At 32.9% G+C, this 23049-nt stretch overlaps 1 protein-coding gene across 7 annotated transcripts in view; it reads left to right on the top strand.

Moving 5' to 3' along the window:
• Window positions 1-23049, top strand: part of Stxbp5l (syntaxin binding protein 5L) — a 375791-nt gene that overhangs the window by 260364 nt on the left and 92378 nt on the right. For 4 of the 7 annotated variants that reach the window (XM_063225050.1, XM_063225052.1, XM_063225055.1 and 1 more), the window contains exons 19-20: window positions 17027-17178; window positions 19207-19278. In XM_063225050.1, coding sequence (XP_063081120.1) covers window positions 17027-17178; window positions 19207-19278 — 224 coding nt within the window. The remainder of the gene's footprint in view (window positions 1-17026; window positions 17179-19206; window positions 19279-23049) is intronic. The other 3 variants (XM_063225053.1, XM_063225054.1, XM_063225056.1) reach the window with 1 other exon arrangement.

Here is a 23049-nt window from a genome sequence, read left to right on the forward strand (position 1 = left end):
GACTCCTGCATCTTCACTGATACCTCTTAATCTTATATTGTTTCTCTTGGCACCATCTTGAATCTGATGGATTGTCATTTCCTGCTGCTTTGTTATTTTTAAAAGTTCTAGCCTTTCATGACCAGTAATTGCGATTCTGTCCTCAAGATCTGAAATTTCATCCTCAGCTTCATTTAAACAGTTTTTCCAGCTTTTAATGGAATTTTTGTTTCTTGGGTATCTCTTTGAGTTTCTTTACTGGATTCTGCTTGTTTTCTATATTGTTCATTCAAGATTTCAATCAGTTTCCCATGCTCTTATACATTTTTATCTACTTCTTCTTGAACTGTGCTTAGCAACTCCTTTACTAAGGTTATTATTTCTGTGTTTACATGGGAGATTACATCTAATTTGATTTCCTCTATAGCCTCATGGATTTGTCTTTTTATTTTACTTGTGATCTTTTCAGAGATTTCTGGCATGAAACTTTTGAAGTCCCCTATTTCAATGTCTCCTTTACTTGCTCCTGATGGACTAGATATTTGAGATTGAATTTTGCTTTTTTGTTTAGTCGTTTTACTTTTCGAGGTAATATTTGGTCTTTCAATCCCACTAGTCTCATCTGTTGATAGTGTGTATCTTAGAATCCTATTGTGTGATTGACGTTTGTCCAACTGCTGTGTGCCACAATAAAAAGATGGGCCAGTCACTTGAATTCCTCCTGTAGGGCCTGTTATGTGAGTTCTGTATTCTTCCTAGACTCTAGAAGTATTGATGTAAATCATCCATTAGTTCCTGCTGTTACTATATCTTCAGGTTGTTCCTGGTCACCAGATCTCCCTGTCTGTAGTGTTTGTCTTGGCTGGGACACTACTATATCATTGGGTGTCTCATAAGCCCTTGTAATTTTCTTTGGGTTGGGGGAGGCCTTATTGTCATCTTCCTCAACCTACCTGATGTTCTTTCTGTGAAGGAGGGACTCACCTACATTCTTGCCAAACTTGCTATGGTTCTACTTCTGGAGGGAGCTTTGTTATTGCTCCTGTTTACCCACTGAATGTAGCAAACTGTATTCCTATTTTAGGTGCAAACTCAGCACACTGATGGAGGCCTGCTGAGGTCTTCTGTTTGGATGAGGGTTTACTGAATCTCTCATTGACACAGCACAGTTAATCCCCTGCAGTCCAAGGTTATGGGGGGATGAGAGGGAGCCAAGGATCAATAGCAATACTAGGTCCAAGATGTGGGGGGTCCCAGAGGGCAGCAGTGGGATGGCAGGAGCATGGAAGAGGCCAGCTCAACTTGGCCCTGTGCACCTCTAGAGGTCCTGTGTCCTGCAGTGGATGACAGGATGGTAGCAGCATGGAACAGGTGGGCTCGAGGGGCCAGACTTGTGCACTGCTGACAGTTCTCTGTCCTGCAGCAGACCTCGGGATGGCGGGGGCGCAGAACAGGCAGGCTTGGGGTCTGGCCTTGCACACCACTGAAGGTTCTGTGTCCTACACAGATGGAGGGATTGCTGGTGCGTGGAAGGGGTGGGCTATGCCTTATGTTTTAAAAGTTCTGCTGTCTCCCAATAACAACCAAGATGCAGACTAACCCTTTAACACACAGGTCCTCATGAGACAATTCAGATGTAAACTCTATCAATAGCCATACTTTCATAGCTGAGTTTTTTCTCACGTACTAACAGTACTTCATGCTATTCTCAGTCACCTCACTAGTGTCAATGAACTATCAATTGATGTTTTATTTCTATAGATTAGCTTGGCTACATATCATGTACATGAAACCATATAATACATGGTTTATACTTTTCTTCAGTATTTTAAAGAGACAAAGATACATAATAATAATGCAAAATTTCAAAACAGGATGATAAGAAATTAACAATGGTTTATGCATACTGTTGTCTTCAAAGAAGTTCCTCAGATTACAAGATACAAGCATGCAAAATTAGTCAACCAGTATGAGCAAAAACTGATCCTTTCAATGAACTAAAAGAAATTAGTAGTATAATTATGTTAGCTATCATTCATATATATTTTCTTTTCCCTGTTCATTTCTTCTTTCTCACATCTTTCCTTGTGTGCTGTTTCTTTCCTTTTCTCAATATCTTGTGAAGATTTTGTATCTTATTCTTTAATTTCTTACACTAGGAAGACAGGGCAGTGCTTCACATGCAAGTTTGATTTATGTTGCTTATGAGTATGATCTCTAGTTGCATCTATTTATCTATAAAATCCTCACATTCATGCTCGTTTATAGCTAAATAGTACTCCATTGTATAAAAACACCATGTCTTTTTTTTTTTTTTTTTTGTCTTTTTCCTTTTTATCGGTACCAGGGATCGAACTCACAACTGCCTGCTTGCAAGGCAGAGCTAAATCCCCAGCCCCAATACCATGTCTTTTTTTATCCATTCCTCAGTTGATAAGCATTTGGGTCATTTCCAAGATTTAGCTATTACAAAGTGTGATGCTATAAACAGGGGTGCACATATATCGCTGTGATATGACATTTTCAATTCTTCTGGGAAAATACTCAGAAGGGATTTAGCTGTGTCAAATGGGATTTCTACTCTTAGTTTTTTGAAGAATCTCCATAGTGATTTCTACAATGGTTTTACAAGTCTATACTCCCACCAACAGTGGAGAAGATTTGTTTTCCCCACATCCTTTCAGTAGTTATTAATTTATTACTTGGTGATGACAATGTTTTCTAGGATGATATAGAATCTCAGTATTGTTTTAATTTGAATTTCTCGGATATCTAATGATATTGAACATTTTTCCATACATTTATTTGCCATTTGTATTTCCTCATCAAAGAATTGTGTATTCATTTCAGATGCACATTTTTCAATTGAGACTTTGAATTTAGGATCTGACTTTTTTTCAATTCTTTATGTGTTCTAGATGGGAGTTCTATGTCTGAGGGACAGTTGGCTAAAATATTTTTTCACTTTGTAGATTTTCTTTTCATTTTGTTGGTGATTTCTTTTGATGTGCAGAAACTTTTTAATAAGATGAGATACCAGTTGTTGGTTCTTTGAAGTACGTCCTGTGCAATTTTTTTATGAACTCTGCATGCCCCATTCTAAATTTCTACCCACTTTGTCTTCCAATAGAGTTAGTGTTTCTGTTTTAATATTCAGATCTTTGATCCATTTTTACTTTAGTTTAGTGCATGGTCATAGACATTGGTCTACTTTTAGCATGTGGAAAGCCAGTTTTTCTAGCACCATTTATTAAAGAGGCTATCTTTCTTCCAGTGAAAGTGTTTGGCCTCTTTGTCATAGATAAGATTGCTGAGTGTGTTTGTATTTGTTTCTGTATCTTCTAATTTGTTCCACTGGTCCTAGATCTGTTTATTCCCCTATACTGTGCTGATTTTCCCCCAGTACTATAGCTTCATAGAATAATTTCAAGTCAGGGATTGTGATGCTGCCTTTGTTGCCCAACATTGTCTTTGCTGTTCTATGTCTTTTCTGTTCCAAATGAATTTTAGGAATGTCCTCCCTAGATCTGTGAGGTATGCCCATGGAATATTGATCAGGATTGCAATTGGGATTCTGTAACAGTTTTGGGAGCATGGCCATTTTCACAATTTTAGTTCTTCCTATCCATGAGTAGAGGATATCTTTTCATTTTCTGATATCCTCTTCTTTTTCTTCAGAGTGCTATAATTTTCAGCGTGTGGATCTTTTATTTCATTTGTTCGACCAATTCCTAAGAATTTCTTTTTTTAAATTGGATGCTATTTTCAAGAGTATGGCTTTCCTAATTTCTCTCTCAGTGAAATTTTTGTTTGTGTACAGGAATGGTATTGATTTTTGAATTTTGGTTTTGTATACAGCTATGCTACTGCATTCAGTTTTTAATCTTAGAAGTCTTGATGAAGTGTTTGGGGTCTTTTATGTAGAGTATCATGTCATGTATTAATAATGATAATTTTACTTCTTTTCCTATCCTTATTCCATTTCTCTTTCTTGTGTAATTACTCTAGCTAATGTTTGCAGAATTATATTGAGTAGGAGAGGTGATGTTGAACATCCTTGTCTTGTTCCTGACTTTAGAGTGAAAGCTTTCAGTTTTTGCCCTTTAGTATGATGTTGGCTGTTGATTTGTCATAAATGACTTTTTATCAGATTGAGGTAAAGACCATCTATTCCAATTTTCTACAGGATTTTTAACATAAATGAGTGTTGGACTTTATCAAGAGTTTTCTGCAACTATTGAGATGATCATGTGATTTTAGTTGTTGATTCTGTTGATATGGTATATTATTTTTATTGATTTGCATAATGTTGAACCATCCCTGCATTCCTGAAATGAGTTACACTTGGTCATGACGTATAGTCTTCTTGGTGATTGCTGCATTCTGTTTGCCAGCATTAAGTCCATTGCCTTGCAGGTTAGGTCGGGTCTGTTATTTCTGTGATGAATTTTTGTCTAGTTGATCTATATCTTTATGACAATGGGGTATTAAGGTCAACCATTACAATTATTATGCTTATTTTATTTTTATGTCCATTAATACTTGTTTTATGTAGTTGGGTGCTCCCATATTTGGTGCATGTATATTTATGATTGTTATCTCTTCCTCTTGAATTTTTTCCCAAACAAGCATGTAGCGACTTCCTTTATCTCTTTTGATGACTCTTGTTTTGAACTCCACATTATCTGCAAACAGAACAGCTATCCCTGCTTTTTTCTGGGTTTCTATTGCATGGAGTATTGTTTTCCATCCGTTGACTTTTAGTCTATTTCTTTTTCAATTAACTGTGTTTCTTGTATATAGCATATTGTTGAATCTTGTTTCTGGAGCCACTCTGCCAGTCTGTTTCTTTTGACTGGTGAATTGAGGACATTTACATTGGTAGTTATTAGTGATATATATTGATTTGTCTTTGTCATGATATTTTCCTGCTGTTGGTTCTCTACTTTTCCTCTCTGTTGGCTCTGCTCAGTGGTTTCTTTCTGTTGTTGTTCTTGAAAGTGTGGTCATTTTTGTTTCTGTCAAGAATGTCTTGCAGTACTCTTTGTAGTATTGTTTTAGTGGTTATGAATTTCTTCAGTTATTCTTTGTTATGAAAGTATCTTATTTCTCCATAATTTTTAAAGATAATTTTGACAGATACATCAATCTGGGTTGGAAGTTGTTTTCTTTCAGTACTTGAAATACTTCAAGGTATTCTTGATTTGAAGGATTTAGAAGTCTGCCATGATTGTGGTAGGCTTTCCTTTATAGATGATCTGTTTTAGTTTCTTTGACAGCTTTTAATATTCTGTTCTTGTGCTGAATTTCTGGGATTTTAATTTTTATATAACTATGCATAGATCTATATATCTGTGGCAATTTGGATTTCGATATGCCTCGTTTATCTGTTTGTCAGATTCTTATCCCATGTTTGGGAAATTTTCTGCCATTATTTCTATAAATAGTTTTTTTTATGTCATTCATGTTAACTCTTGCTTTTTCATTTCCACCAATTCTTCTACTATTTATTTTTAAATCATCTTGTAGCTGTTGAATTGTTCTTCTATTTTCAAGAGACCTTTTGTGATCACTAGCCATGATCCTGTCTTCAAAATCTCAAAGTCTGTCTTCAGTTTCATTCAAGTGGTTTTAACTTCTTTTGATGGAATTTTTAAATTACTGAATATCTGTTTAAATCCATTTCATGCATTCTATTTCTTTCGTATATTGAGCATTCACAGTTTCCATCATCTTCTTATCATCATCCATTTGTTTATTTATCTCTACTCTAAATTTGCTGGACATTTCACTTGTAAATGTTGACATTTTTTTTTTACCTGAGAGATTATTTATGATCCAATTTCTTGTGTAGCCTCTTGGATTGGTTTCTTTACTTTGGTTTCTGTCACTTCAGAGATTTCCGGTGTGTATCTTCCTTTTATTCTGTGTCAGTGCCTTTTGAAGTTTTTCTGGGTGGGCTGGAGGTCTGAGATTGTGTTTTGTTTCTTTGTCTTGTCATTTTCTTTTTTCTTTTTCTTTTTCTTTTTTTTTTTTTAATCGGTATCGGGGATCGAACTCACGACTACCTGCTTGCAAGGTTGGCACTTATGCCACTGAGCTAAACCCCCAGCCCCTGTCTTGTCATTTTCTATGTCAAAAAATTTTTATTTTGTTTTCTGTGATGATCCTTGTGAGCTTTTTATTTGGTTGCTGTATCACTAGTATCAAAGACTCTCTAGGAAATTTGTTCCTCAGGGATGTCTTCTGTATGTAGATTGTTATTTTGTGTCTGTCAAAAGAGTCTGTCTTCCCAATTAATTAAGGGTGGGATGTTGGTATATTTTTGGCTCATTCCCCAATGCTTAGGTGAAAGGCTGTGATGAGTCTATCATCCCAGGGCTTTCCAGTGTTGGTACAGAAGGGAGGAACCACATTACAACCGATATTACATTCTAGCTGAAGGACTAAAATTAGCAAGAATAGTAAAATCAAGCACAATTTAGAAACTGCCAAACTATGATAACTATTGATTTTGTACTTCAGTCCACAGGAGCAGGGACTATAGTTATAAAATAGAACTAGTTGTAAATTAGGAGTTTATATTCAAAGTGTAGCCCCTTGGTACTGTGGTTCTACTCTGTGGGTGTGGAAATTTAGGGTGGATATTGTATAGAACAAAGATAACTGGAAAGGAAATAGAAGCAAGGCTAAAGGATAAAGGATTATCGTACAAGGTTGGGGAAATTAGAAACAGGGATAGAAAAGAGATAATGAAAATATATTTATTTTCTGAACTTGTTCTCTGAACTTGTTCTCTGTTTGGAAGGGATAGAACTTGTTTTTTTGTGACTGGAATTTTCCCCATTGTTTAGGGAGGGGAAAAAGAAGAGAAAGAGAAAAATTAAAAAGTAAAAATAAGAGCACAAAATAAATTGAGAGAAAAGGGCTGAGGTTCTTCCCAAGTTGGTTGCTGCTGTTCCCATGGAGGCTTCAGTCACCTGTTGCCTGGGACTTTTGTTTTTGGCTTTTTGTTGTTGTTGTTGTTGTTGTTCTTTTTGAGGCAGCATTTCACTATCCAGGTCAGGCTGGCTTTGAACTCACATTATGGCCAAGACTGGCCTCAGAATTCTAGTAATCCTTCTGCCTCAGCCTCCCATGCTAATTTTCTTAATGATTGTACTAATTTATATTCCTACCAACAATGAAGGAGATTCCCTGTTCACAACAACCTTGACAGCATTTTAGTTTTTGATTTCTTGATGGTTATTATTCTTTCTGGTATAAGAAGGAATCTTAGTGCTGTTTTAATTTCCATTTTTCTAATGGCCAGAGATGTTGAACTTCTTCTGCTGAAAAATGTCTATTAATATCACTTGTCCATTTCTTGATTCATCTTTTAATTCACAGTCTAATTTGTTTGAGTTCATTATATATTCTAGATATTAGTCCTCTGCCTGAGGAGTACCTGAAAAAATTTTTTTCCATTCTGTAGGTTGTCTTTTCACTCTACTAATTGATTCTGTTGCTCTCCAGAAGCTTTTTAGTCTGGTACAATACCATTTGTTGCTTCTTGATATTTTTTGTATAAGTGAGATTTTGTTTAGAATATTCTTTCCTATGCCTATGTCTTGAAGTGTTTTACCTATTTTATCTGTCAGTAGGTTTAATGTTTCTATTTTGATGTTTAGATTTTTGACACATTTTTATTTTAATTTAGTATGTGATGAGAGATAATAGCCTAGTTTCAATCTTCTACACACAGATAACCAGTTTTCCTAGCACCACTTTTTGAATAGTCTTTCTTCCTTCCAACATAAGCTTTTAGCCCCTTTGTTGATGATCAAATAGGTGAATGTGGCAGGTGAAGTTTCTGTATCTTAGTTCTGTTCCACTGATCCACATATCTGGTTTTGTTCCAGCACCATGCTGTTTTTGTCAGCATTGTTTTGTGGCATAGCCTAAGACCAGGTATTCCTACACCACTTGTTTTGCTCTTGTTCACAATTCTTTTACTATTCTGGATCTCTTCTAGCACTGTGTGAATTTTGGGATTGTTTTCTCAAGATCTATAAAGTATCTTACTGGTATTTTGATTGGGACTACATTGAATCTGTATAACAATTTTGGGAATATAGCCATTGGAATAGGAAATATCATTCTATTTTCTGATGTTTTTTTCAGTCTCTTTTTACAGAGTATTGTAGTTTTCTTTGTAGAAGTCTTTTACTCTCTTGGTTATGTTACTAGGAATTTCATTTTTCTCGAAACTATTGTGAATGTCATTTTTCCATAATTTGCTTCACATCAAGCTCATTTTGGTGTACACAAATGCTAATGATTTTTGCATATTGATCTTGTATCCTGCTACATTTTTAAATTGGTTATTAATTCTAAGAGTTTGGACTTCCGGGAGAACATGGCGGACAAATAACAGCAGCCACAGAGGCTCTCTGAGATTACCAGTTTAAAATCCAGGAGCGGTGCCATGTGAGGATTCCTATGCAAGGGGAGATATACCCTGCCGACCCAGGAATGAACTAAGCTGAGAGAAACCAACTGGAAATGCAATCCTGATGCTATAACAGGAACAGATAAAATCTCAGTGCAGAAGCTGGATCCCGCGCCACTGGAAGCCGCAGTTTGAATTTCCTGCTGCCCATACTGCGTCCCAATCCGCACGGCAGGGAGAGAGATGCGCGAAAGCTCTGAGAGATGGAATCGGCGAACCAAACGGTGTTGAGAGTGAGACTGGCACGGAGACCTGCACCAAGTGAGTGAGAGAAATGGGGACCCTTTCATAGACTAGGTGGCTCCAACAGAGGATATTCTGGGAACAAGCAGACTAGCCGGAACAGGGCCCTGCAGTGACTTTAGTCACATATTCCCCTCTCAAGCAGGAGTGGTGGGGAGCACTTGGCCTGGTGACGCTGCGGACTAACATCCAGTAGGCTAGCCCAAATCAGGTCCCTGCACCTGGCGGTAAACCCTAGCAGTGAAGCATTCAGTAGGTTGACCTGGAGGGACGGGCCCAGCAGAGGCTGCACAGGTCTGTGTCTCCCTAGTACACTGCAGTGGGTGGGAACACATGGCCGGTGGATTCAAACAAACTGTAACAGACAAAGAGAAAAAAAAAAAAAAAAAAAAACTGGGCCTCCTACATATGCTTGTATGGAAGGAACAAAAAGTATGGGAAAAGGGAGCAACAAGAAAGGGTCCTCAGTCCCCAATCCTGAGAACACTAATCCAGGAAAGGTAAATGCAAAAGAGAATGAAGACAGAAAACATGCAATATCAGACACGGCACCTATAGACATAAAGCGGTATCTTGGTAGCCTCATAGACGAGTTCAAAAATGAAGTATTTAATGAAATAAAGCAAGAAATAAGTAGAATAGTTAGAGAAATGCTAAGCACCGCCCAAGAAAAAACAGAGGGTGGAATGGAAGAACAGAAAAAAAGGGGAGAATTGTTTGATGGAGAAAATAGAGAAAACATAGAATACATGAAGCAGGTTCAAAGAGATTACCAGGAAACTAAAAACTCTATTGAAAGTTGGCATAACAGCTTGAAAGAAACTAAGGATAGATTATCAGAATTGCAAGACAGATTTGTAAGATGGGAGCATGAAATGAAAAGCTTCTTAAAAATAACAAGAAAACAAACAGCAATAATACAAAGACTAGAAGATGATAAGAGGATCTATAACTTAAGAATTAAGAACATAAAAGAAGAAGTAGGGACTCAAACAAATGAACTAAAAAAGCTACTCACAGAAATAATCGGGAGAATTTCCCTAATTTAGCAAAAGGTAAAGATACTCAGATGTCTGAGGCATACAGGACCCCAGCCACCTACAACCCAAACAGAGCTACACCCAGGCACATAATAATCAAAATTCCAGAAATCCAATATAAGAACAGAATATTAAACGCCGTCAAAGACAAGAAACAGATCACTGACAAGGGAACACCCATCAGAATTACAGCAGACTTCTTGGCACAAACCATCAAATCACAAAGAGTGTGGGGGGAAATAATTCAAGCTTTGAAAGATAATAACTGCTTCCAGGATAAAGAGGAACTAGGGTATTTGCAACCACCAATTCAACTCTACAGAGATTACTGCAGGATATTCTAAAAATGAAAAATACCAAGATTCCAGAAACAGTGGCAGAGCGGCCACAATGTTGGAGCAGAAAGTGAAATGAAGAAGACAAACTGACAACTAATGACAGAAAAAGAGCTCACCAGAAATGAGGCAGAGAAGGTTGGAGGGTAGGAACAGCCATTTTGGAGAAAACAAGACATCATAATAGGTAGTGCTGATTTAATATCCTCTTGTTTTGAAGTCCCATCAAGCTTTTGTTCTTCTGTCTCCATCAGTTTTAAAATGTTGTATCTTACTGGATTTTATTATATGTGATAATATAAACAAAAACTTTTATAGACAAGGAGATTATACAGAAACCATTGTTCATTTTCTGTTAGTTGATTCTAAATACCCTGTAATACTGTCATTCTCTTGAATGGTTTTACATTGTCTTGATATGTTTGATGCTACAGTATACAAAGTTATAACCAAAGATTTTAAGAGACACTATGGTAACTACTATTATGTCGAAATTATCTTGTGGTGAAACACTATTTTGCTTAAATGGCTATGTTATGACCTGTGCTGTTTTGTTGTTAGGCCCTCTTTTTTTATCTCAATCTCCTTTTTATTATCTACTTTTTCATTTTTATCCTTTTAATTAAGGGAAAAATAAATAAAAAATAGCAGGATATATTATAGTAACCCACTTTGATTTCCTATTAACTTGATTTGAAACTCTGTATTGCTCTCACCATCTTGTTTTGACTGATTTTCCTCTATTCTGTTATGCTTGATAGTACCAAGTTTGAAAGTATAGACAACAACTATGAAGACAATAAGATCCATTGTGACACCCATTCTGGTTGACTATTATCTTCTTTTGAAGTCCTCTAATATCTCCAATGTTTTGGTTTTATTGGTCATATTCTTTACTGTTTTGTTCAATTTTATGATAACTGATGATATAGGCAATTCTTTTTAAGATAATAAGAGGCATTATGGTAACCATTGTTGATCACTTTGTATTTTGTTTTTACATTATGTATTATGTCCATCCTTTTGATTTGACTGACTCTGTCCTGGTATGTCACATTTGGTTTTACTTTCGTCAAAAAAAAAAAAAAGTAATAAGAACTGTGGGAGTAATAAAACCCAAAATGTATAATTGTCATGGTACAAAAGAAAGGAAAAGAAAGTTCTCTAAAAGATATAACTGCATATATATTTAAGTGTATAAGATAGATAACAATATTACTGAGTTTTGTTGGATCATTGAACAAAACTGTTTGCAGTCTCACTGTTTGAAAGTCCCCTCTATATGCTTTAATTTTGTAACTTCAACAACTATTTCTAAGATGACAATATGTAATTAACTAGTGATTTCCTACTGTTTATTTTTTCTGAAATTCTGTATAACTTGTACCCTTTTTCTGTTTTTTTTTTTTTCTTTTTTCTCCTTAAATAAAATTAAAAAGAAATTCTAAGAGTTTTTTGGTGGGGTGCTTTGGGTTTTCTCTAGAGAGTATGATATCATCTTCAAATAATGATATTTTAAGTTCTTTTTTTCCTATACATATCCCTTTTATTTCATTCTCTTGCCTAATAGCTCTGGCATGTTTCAAGTACTATGAGGAATGGAAGAGGTGATATTGAATCCTTGTCTGGTTCCTGAGTTTAGGGAAAAATGCTTCTAGTTTTTTTCCATTTTGTATAATAGTAGCCATTGGTTTGACATAAATAGATTTTATTATTTTCAGCAAGTATTTCTATACCTGTTTTCTTAAGAGTTTTATCAGGAAAGGATATTGTATTTGTCAAAACCTATTTTTTGTCTATTGATATGATCATGTACTTTTTGACCTTTCTCCTGTTTATGTAATGTATTACACTTACTGTCTTATGTATGTTGAACCATCCTTGCATCTCTGGGATGTAACCTACTTGGTCATGATGTATGACCTCTTTGATAATGTGCTGAATTCTATTTGCTAATATTTTGTTGAAGATTTTTTTCATTTCTGTTCTTGAAGGAGATTGTCCCATAGTTTTCTATTTTAATTAGGCCTTTATCTAGTTTTGGGATCAGGTTGGTGCTGGCTTCCATAAATGAATTTGGAAGCATTCCATCTCTTTCAATTTCTTTGTAGAGCTTTAGGGATAATGGTTATATAACATCTTGTGCATTGTAGTTACTTGAACCTTTGTATTTTTATACAATCAATTTCAATTCCTGTTTCATATACAATATTATTTGTTTGAGTCATTGATTTATGGATAGCCTAGCCAAAGTTTTGTCAATTTCATTTATCTCTTCTAAAATGCAATTATTTATTGATCTGTTCTATTTTGTTTTCTATTTTATTTCTGCTTAGATCTGTATTTTATTTTCTTTATTCTCTTAGATTTGTAGTTAATTTGTTCTGTTTCCTCAATTTCTTAGGGTGTAAAATTGGTAAATAGGTGTTTTATATTGGCATTTATTATAAGTATACCTTTTATAATTACTTTTGATGTATCTCATAAATTTTGATAAGCTGTGTTTTCACTGTCTTTGAATTTTTCCTTTACCCACTAATTGTTTAGTACTGTCATTTAATATCCACGTTTGTGACTGTTCTAACTTTGAGCTTACAACTGATTTCTAGTTTTCTATCAATGTGACCAGAAAAATTTAAAATGACTTGAATCTTCTCAAATATGTTAAAATTTACATTAAGGTATAATATGTTATCTATTGTAGAGTATATTCCATACATGCTCAGAACTAACGTATATTCTACTGGTATTGTATATGTTGGAATGTTATAGATATAACTTATTAGGTCCAGCTGGTTTAATTTATTATTTAATTTCAATGTTTATTAGTTACTTTGTTAATCTGGATAATATTTTATTATTAAAATGGAGATATTAAACTTCACTTCTATTCTTGTATTGCTGCCTCTTTATCCCTTCACTGCTGTTAATATTTGCTTTACCTATTTAGGTGCTCTGATATTATTGGGTTCATTTGTACTTGAAGTTGCTATGTCTTCTTGAATAATTAATCTATTTATCATGATAATGATCTCTTTGTCTCCTAAGATATTTTTTGAGTTAACATCTATTTTTGTAAACTGCCTTTGACTTTTATTTACATGGAATATCTTTTTCTTCCCTTCACTTTTAGACAATTAGTGTTCTTTAAATTTGGGTGTCTTATAAGCAGTTTACAGTTGGGTTTTGACTTTTTAATCCATACACCTACTTTCTTCCTTTTGATTAAAGTATTAAAGCCCTTTCCTTTAATTAGTGACAAGATAAGGTTTTACTAATGCCATTTTGTTGCTTTTTACTTGTTTTGTGGATTTGTTACTCTTTTTTCCTCTCTTGCTGTTTCTCTTTGTGTTTTCATGATTTTCTGTACTGGTATGCTTTGATGTGTTTTAGAGTCCATAGACCTGTTATGTGTTTTCTGTTTGGAGTTACTGTGAGACTACATTAAAGATCGATTATAAAGCCTGTCTAAGCATAATAATTCAACTTCATGCACCAATGTTTATAGCAGCACAATTTGTAATAGCCAGATCTTGGAAACAACCTAAGGGTCCAACAACTGAGGAATGGATTAAAAAAGTTGTGGTATTTTTATACAATGGAGTACTACTCAGCTATAAAGAATGATCACATTGAGATATTTATAAATAAGTGGGCGCAGCTTGAGACCATACTCGAGCGAAATAAATCAAGCTCACATATATAAATACCAAATAGTTTCCCTAGTGTAAGAAATGGTAAGAATACATAAAAGTATGTGGTAATCATGATTACCCATTATATTGCTTTGAAGCCTTATGATGTTTTCATTCATTAATTGGAATGGTTTTATTCTGGGGTGTTTGATTTTATTGTCTGTGATGGTATGAACAGTTATTTTGAAGAAAACAAGATGTTATAATAGCTAGTGCTGAGTTAATATCAGCTTGTTTTGAAGCCCCAGCAAGTTTTTGTTCTTCTGTCTCCATCGGTTTTATCATGTTATATCTTACTGGATTTTATTATATGTGATAGTATAAACAAATTATTTTATAGTCAAGGAGATAATATAGAAACTGTTGTTCGTTTTCTATTAGTTGGTTCTAAATACCCTGTGATACTTTTACCCTCTTGAATGGTTTTACACTGTGTTGTTTTGTTTGATAGTATACGAAGGCATATTCAAATATTTCAAGGAAAGAGGTAACTACTGTTATGTCAGGTTATCCTGTGGTGAAACACTATGTTGCTTAAATTGATCTGTTCTGACTTGTGTTGTTATGTCCTCTTTTGTCTTAATCTCCCCCTTTATTTAAAAAAAATTTAAGTAAAAAAAAAAAAAAACAATTCAACTTCATGCAACAGGCTTGTACCGTTACCTGTCATTCACCTACATGGACATTTTGGTTGCTGAAATAAAATTATATACATTTTTATATTGTGTGTCTATTAAGAAAATGTTGTAATTACACATATTTTCTAAGCTTTGTCTTTTTTATTATAAAGAGAAAAGCCAAAATATCACAACAAGATGATAAGAGGGTAACAATGGTGAATACATTGCATATTGTTATCTTTAAATTAGTTACTCAGAGTACAAGATAGCATTTAATTGTCCAAACAATATTAGAACAAATCTTTCTTTGCAAGTAACAAAGATAAGTTAGTAATATAACTGTCCTAACTATCTCTTAAATATAGATACAGATTTTTTTGTTTTTCCCTTCTTTTCTCCATTCCCCCCTCCCAGTTTCTCTTTTGAAGCTTCTTCCCATTTTACAATATTTATTGTACATTTCGCATTCTATTTAAACTTTTAGTTTTTATGCTAGGAAACAATATGATATGCATACATGAGAGTGTGACTTACTTCACTTATTAGTGTGGTCTCTAGTTGCATCCATTTGTCTATAAAAACTCAAGTTTACCTTCTTTGTCACCGAGTAATACTCCATTGTATATTTTTATCCATTCTTTGATTAATGGACATTTGGGTTGTTTCCAAGATTTACCTATTACAAATTGTGCTGCTATAAACATGGGTGCACATATATCACTGTGGTATGATGTCTTTAATTCTTTGGGGAAAATATCCAGAAGGAGAATAGCTGGGATCTCAAATTCTAGTTTTTAAACTTTGTCTTTTTAACCATTATTTTAGAATTAACAACATAGATAGCACTATTTCCATATCAAAATATTATGTATTTGAATATAAATTTGCTAAGTTTTTTGCTTTCATATATTTTCGTGTTACTAATTAGTGTCCTCTCATTTCAGTTTTAAAAACTATCATGGGCATTTCTGAGAGGGTAGTTTAGTCGGAATGAATGCTATCATTTTTTATCTGGAAAAGTTTCTTATCTTACTTTCATTTCTAAAGAACAACTTTACTGGATACAACACTATTTTTTGCCAGTATTATTTTCTCCTTTTAGTTGTTGACTAAATCATCTCATTTTTTGTACTTCGTCTTCCTATTGAGATATCAATTAATAGTACTATGTGTGTTCCTTTATATAACAAGTTACTTTTACACCTTTCAAAATTCTCTTTGTCTTTCACTTTTGGCAATTTAATTATAGTATGTCTCAATAAAGTTATCTTGGGATTGAATCTATTTTAGAAGTTCCTGTGTTAGTTCTTGTGATGGCTAGCAACTGGATGAATCACAATGAAGTGATTCATGATGATGATTTGAAAGGCAGAAACTTTTTATCACATCTTTTTTGCAAAAAACTGGCAGGCACTTTGAAATACGTGATCTCTTTGGTTTTTAAAATAAGAAATTTGTTAATGTTTGGGGACATAGTTTTTGTTGTTTGTTTGTTTGTTTGTTTGGTTTTTTTTGAGGGGAAGGAGTAGCTAAAAATTTATTTCACTTCCGTTGCTCTGTTGTAGCTCATCACATTCCTGTGTTACTCTCCCAAACCCCACATATACCAAAGAAGCTAAGGTCTTTTTGTCTATAGGACACACATGCAAGAATGGAAGAAATCTTGGCTACAATAATGCCCTAGAGATGTTTATTTTCTTGCATTTTGAGATGAACTAAGCTCATTTTTATCTCGTTTATTAAATTCCTACTGTTCACATTATATCCATTGTGAAATGGAATTTTTAATGAGTGAAAATAATTCATAAAGGTCATTCCCTTGTGGGAGCTAAATGCCTGCCTGGGACACCTGTTCAGTGCCACTTAGCTAGGTGACCTTTGGTCATTTTTACAGTATCCATTTCTTGAGGGATTCTGGAGGAATCTCTAGGGGAAGCTGTCTGGTTTATTTGCTTCCTTGCAGTCTCTGTTGCTCTGAAGGCTCTATCTTGTTGAGGATACCCAGCAGATCCTTCTGACTGGTACTACAACTTTTGGTAACAAAATGATAACTTTCTCACCTTTTTGCACTGTATTTTGCCTAACTTATTAAAAGAAAATAACTTATTAACTAGATTTCCTGATTAATGGATATAGTTATAAACAGGAATTTCATAAGTATATATTAAGTACATGTTAAGTCATTGAGTATCGAAATCTAGTTAATAAGTTACCAAAAGTTGTATTTTCTTATATCTACTATACTGTAAAAATTTTAGATATATGGAATTGATTTTAACTTTTTAAAATTAAGTTATTCAATTTTAATGAATAAAATTATTTTGGATCCTAAGTACAATTTTATTCAAAAAACGCATTTTGTGACTATTGAAACAGGGCATTTTTTTACCAAGGTCCCTTTGTCTTGTAAAAATATTTTAGATCATTTTTCTATAAAAGCATAAAGACTTAGTTAAAGAGAAGAAAGAGTAATTGCGACCTTGAAAAACAACCAATAAAGTATAATAGCAGATCATCCCCAAATCTTGGCAATATTTTACAGTAATATTATATTTAATTTACAGATAAGAATAATCATACTTCTGGTACCTTCTAGTTGCAGTTTTCTCTCTCTTTTTCTCAGCGTTGCATTTGGAAACTGCAATGGTTTGGCTGTGGTGGATTTTATACAGAAGACAGTACTGTTAAGCATGGGAACAATTGACCTATATAGATCAAATGACTTGTACCAGAGACAGCCACGGTCTCCTAGAAAGAACAAGCAGTTCATTGGAGGTAGGAGATAAAACAAGATGGGTTATGAACTTTTTTTATTCATTTTTTTTCTTATTTTCAGATTTATCTTCTTTGATGCTATTGACATGCATGGTATTATAAACTCAACATGATTTATAATACAATGTAAGTAAAATGGATTGGACAGAAACAAAGTAGGATCTTTGAAATGTAAGGGACATATTAGAAGTCAAATTGGTGTTGAAGTAAGAAGCATCTCAAGTTTCTTAGGTTGAATTTCTATGAAATATCATAAAATAAGAAATTATTAAATATAAAAATGCTATTAAAATCAGTATTCTCTGGATGAAAAAGCTGCTTACATCTTTCTTGTTATAAATGTAGCCCCTTTAAAAAGATAATTTAATATCATTTACTCTTAATTTTATAAATAACTACACATGTAACTGTCACCTTTTTTTAATGGATGGTGAATTTATTGAAAATGTTTTCAGAAATTCAATAAATACTAGTGGTCCTTTAAAAATGCCATGAAAGGTGTTATCTTTGACAGGACAAATAAGGATTTTATTTAATCATAAAGGGAAAGAAATTTACGGTTAATTTGGAAATAATGCAAAATTTTTGATGTGCTAAACTATCTAAAAATTTGCTGGAATTCCAACATACATCATATATATATAATATACAGATAAGAATAATCATACTTCTGATATGTTCTAGTTGCATTTTTCTCTCCCTCTTTCTCAGAGTTGCATTTGGAAACTACAATGGTTTGGCTGTGGAGGATTTTAAAACTATATATATTATGAACGTTGCCAAAATTTTGTGTATATTTTTTGTTCAATGAAATAAAAATTTAGCAAAATCTTTGCAAATTAAAATGATTCTATAGTAATCTGTGTTATTTTAGACAATTTAAAAAGTTTTCTACTCTTATTTAAAACAGTCAACTGGATATTTAGGCTTTTATTGAACATACTTATGGGAAGACTATTTCATAATAATCGTTAAAATCTTACATGATGTTGGTTCTTATTTTCCAGAATGTGGTTATGCCAAATTTAACATTTGAATGTGATAGTAAATTTCTTTTGCACTAATGAAATTACATATACTGAAGTTTTTTTCTGTTACCCTTTCTTTTGTTAATTCTAATACTTTGCAGTTGCTAATTTAGACCCTTTTCAGAGACACAAAATTTCTCCTACAGAACCTGAGGACTTGTTTTTAAAGATCGCAACTTTTACTAATATTTTAGGAGAACTAGAAATTTAATGTTTCACAAGCTATTTTTCCACCAATACTAGCATTTGAAAGAACAAAATTAGAGAAATTATGCACAAATGTACCATCAAATTCCCTCATGACTGGAAAAAAAGAAGGTTTACTTTCTGAAAATTCAGTCTCTAGGGTTAGAAGCTTTCGGTAAGGTATCATTTGCAATGCTTAAAACAATTCATTCAAAAAAGTTTTGGATCATCTGACAGCATCAAAGTTACTTGCTGGACATGTACACTATGGTGAAAAAGAATGTTTTTTCATAGAAAAAGTAATTCAGAATTCTTAAATCTCACAAATTAGGATTACAGTTTAGAATTTTGATGACTTTAAAATGGGAAAACTATCATGAACTCATAAACTTGGTCTACATTGTACAAGATGACTGCAATAAGTACTCACTTTAAATTATAAAATGAAATAGTGAAGCCTAAATCCCTCAGCATACTTTTAATTACTAGAAGATTAAAGATAATCATTTGTATGTTATGAAGGAATTTCTACTTATTACAAGCCAAGTAAGTATACATATAATAAAAATATGCCATCATTTTCTTCTATTTGATTAAATAAAATTGCTACAGCATTTTCATTATTCATCTATCACCTCTTGCTAATTGATTTATTTTTAATATCTTCTTTCTAATTTAATTACCTAATCTTGCTGCAATTTCTTCATCTTGGCTGTTCTAGATTCTGGTATGATATCACTTCCTTTCACTTTAGACTATTTTTTTCTCTTTCCTGTGCCTGCTGCTGATGCTGGTGTTCTGGCATGTTCCAAAGACAACTTTTGCATGCGTGGCCTGTCTAACTTTTATCCTGATTTAACGAAACGGATCCGTACTTCCTATCAGAGTAAGTTCTATAAAGGTTAGGCAAATAGCATTTTTGAGTTGTAATGCTTAAATTATCTGTGCTCAGTAATGTGTTTTTTTAAAAACACATTCAGCATGCATGCAAATTTTTGTGTTATTATGTAAATAAGACCTGATAATTTAAACATAATTTTGTATGCATCTTAAATCATTATTGTCATGAATTCATCACTCATGCTTTTTGTTTCAGTGTTTATTTAAAACCATGCAGACTATGTCCTTTCAAGAACCACTGTCTTTGGTCTTGAGGGCTAAAAGCTATGATGTCTTTATAAATTAAAAAACTAACAGACTATATCAATGATAAGTTAATGATTTCTTATTTTGGAAATCTTTTGCTCTTATCCACTTTATAGCATTTTTCTAAACAGTGACACAATTTTTGTTTTTAACTAAGTTCCTAATTTTAGATGCTTTTTATCAAATGACAATACCCAAGTCCACATTCTCTTACATTAGTTTTTGGTACCAGATTCTTTATAAACAGAGAAACTAAGATCATAAATAAAATGTTGAGTAATATTAATATTTCCCATGGTAGCAAATGCATATTGAAAGACAGTTGGAGTAAGCAGTTCTAAGCCTCTAAGATGGGTGCAGCAAACATGAGGATTAAGGCCATTTGTGACTAGAAGTGTGGATCATACTAGTGACAAGGATAAAATGTATTGACATGAAAAACATTTTTATTTTGTTAATATATTATGTGGGAAATTAAGTTGCTTGTGAATATATACAAGATGGCCTTATCTTTGTATAAAATGTGAATATACATGTACATTGTGTACATATGTACCACACATATATATTATTTATAACCTGAATTTCTTCAAACATCAATACTTTGTGCATACTAATGGAATCACATCAATCCTAAAATTTTACTGGCTTGTATCCCTAACTTAAGTTGCCTCTCTGAAATTCGTAACATTTTTATTCAATGCCCAGTAATATTTTTGCTCACAAATATTGTCTGGTTTTCAACTTTAGCATTGAACCTATTTGAGGTTATATCCTACATCTCTGTTTCCAGTACCTTACGTGAACATACTAATACATATATTGGCTTCTGGTGCTCCTAAAACAGAAACTTATTAGATACTTGGATATTTGTTGACATTTGAAAGTTACATAAATTTTAGTTTTCATAATAAAGTGATAGTAAAATACAACCACACTCAAAATTTATTTGCACCTTTTCAATGTCTAATACTTCAATGGCAGAGTAAGTAGTTCCAATAAAAGGCACATAGCACACAAGGCCTAAAAAAGGCCTTTACTGTCATGGTCTTAACATTAAAAATTTGCTGACAACGGTCCTATACAGTATCATTCTTTTACGCCCATCTCCTACAACTACATAAAGGGTTTCGGTTAAAACCTTAACTCTAACTAATTTCCAGAAGTTTAAATTCCAATTTAATGCTCTGAAGCTAGAATCCCTATATGTTGTGTGTATATGTACTTTCTAGAGAAAACTTTCTAGAATTTAAAATTGGACTTTTACAAAATTCTCCCTTTACCTTTATTATGTATTCTTACTTTTCTATCGTAAATATGTAGTACTTTTCAGATAAAAACAGAAATTATGAACTGAGGATAAGGAATAAATTCTACAAAGCTGGCCATGTTACAGAGGTTTAAAAAGAATAATTTTATATTCCCTTCAGAATAAAATACCAAAGCTTTTAAATCTTTATTTAGGGGCCTCTGAAATATAATTCCTGTCTACATTCCAAATGCATTTTTTTTACTTTTATATAAAAAAACTCCCCTTAAACCAACTGTTTGTGTCTTACTATCCTTATAATTTATTCATATCCTCTCCTTTCTAGAAAATGCCTTGCTACAAGTTGACTTTGTCCTACCTTTAGAGCCCTGCTGTACTAATTTTTTTGCTCAAATGTGTGCAGTGGCTGCAGTATACAGACATGTATACAGTAGTGTCTTCAGTGTTTGATTCCTTTGCATGGCTACTTAATTTCATGATAATTACTTTCTCTTATAAATGCATGGCAAGAATTTGAGGACCACATCAGATAAATTTTAAATTTGAATTTAAAAATAATAGTAAAATAAAAAAGAGAAAAAATTCTTTGTATCCTCTATATCCTGCACAAGTTATAAGCTAAGTAGATAAATAACAGTAGAACAGTGTATGATAGCAAGCTGTTTTGTCTCTCATGAACAGACAGGGGAATTTTCTGTTTGTTAAATGAAAGGATGACTAATTTCTGTCATCACTGAATTCACTAGAATTTTATAAAACCAATGATAATTTATTTAACTAGACTTCTAAAATGTGAAGTCAGAAGCAAAAATCAAGTCATTATAAGGATACTCCATGTTTCTAGCATTGGTCTCCATAAAGATATAAGCCCTGGGGTCTGAAATCACATGTCCTGAAGTTTTCTTTTGATAATTAGCATCATATGTTACACAAAGAAATGACTTTATTAAATGACTCAAAGTTATACTCGTTTGCTTTTTAGAATAACTTTTATTAAAACTTAGCTTAAAATATAACTTTTAGCTAATATAATCTGGTTATATTTGTATAATCTTCTATTAGTATAAGAGAAACTTGCAATTTTTTCATGAACTACTTCTTGCCAGAAAAGCCTAATCATTATCCCTGTTTGAAGAGATTGAATTAACTTCTATTAAGGGTCCATTCTATTCTGAGAATGTGCTGTGCACTTTGACTCAATTTTGTATTATTTAATAATCATTATAACACTTTGAGAGAGATGAATATATAGTGTAATCCTCTACTGATTAGAAAATTGAAGTTGAAAAGATTAAATTAGTGTCTTAAAATAAGAACAAATTTATGCCTGACAATAGTGACCCCTGTAGCTTCTACTGTATGATCTCTAATTGCCTTTTAAAGTTTTGTGTACATTGAAAGCCAAATCCATTACTCTATAATCAGAAAACATTTTCCCTCAGTTTTTGCCTACTGTAAATGAAATAACATATTTTAAAATGAAACAATTTGAAATCATTTTTCCTATATTTTAAATGAGGGTACTAAACAAAGTGCTCTGTGAAGGTCCCTTGTATCTGTAAACATTTTTGTATCATATTTTATCCTATTATATCAGTTTTGCTCCTTAAAATGATGTGATATCTCATTTGAACTTACTGCTTTTACCTTCTGGAGAAAACATCTTGATTTCAGTATTCCTGGGCTTTTTATTGTTTACTTTATCACCCTGAGTAGAATCTGATAAGTCGTCTTTGCTAAATCATCTAATTCTCATCTGCAAATCTTTCACATCATTAAATAATGAATTTGTATACTTTTCCATTTTAAAGAGAAAAAAGTTTCAAAACATGGTAATTATAGGGTAACACTGGTTAATATGTTTCATATTCTTTAAATTAATTACTCAGAATACAAGATATCCACATTTAATTGTCCAAACAATATTAGCACACACTTTTCTTTTCAACTAAGAGAAATTAGTATTATAACTATCTTAACTATCTTTTAAATATGCATATATGTATATATTATGAAGCTGTATACTTGAAAGAATTTTCATATTTTACAAATTATTTTCAGAAGCAATGAAATACTTTTGAAAGAAATAGCAGACTGTGAGAAGACTTAGACCAGGTTCTACGTATTACCTACCAATTAATGTGTAATCTTAAGAAAAAAATGTAACTCATTCTTTCTATACATAAATATACAATAAAGTAAAAAACATAATCCTTGCTTTCTTTTGAGAATTGTGGAATG

Source organism: Cavia porcellus, unplaced genomic scaffold, assembly GCF_034190915.1.
Source record: "Cavia porcellus strain 051 isolate PalLab524CR breed Dunkin Hartley unplaced genomic scaffold, mCavPor4.1 scaffold_15, whole genome shotgun sequence".
In the NCBI taxonomy this organism is placed as follows: domain Eukaryota; kingdom Metazoa; phylum Chordata; class Mammalia; order Rodentia; family Caviidae; genus Cavia; species Cavia porcellus.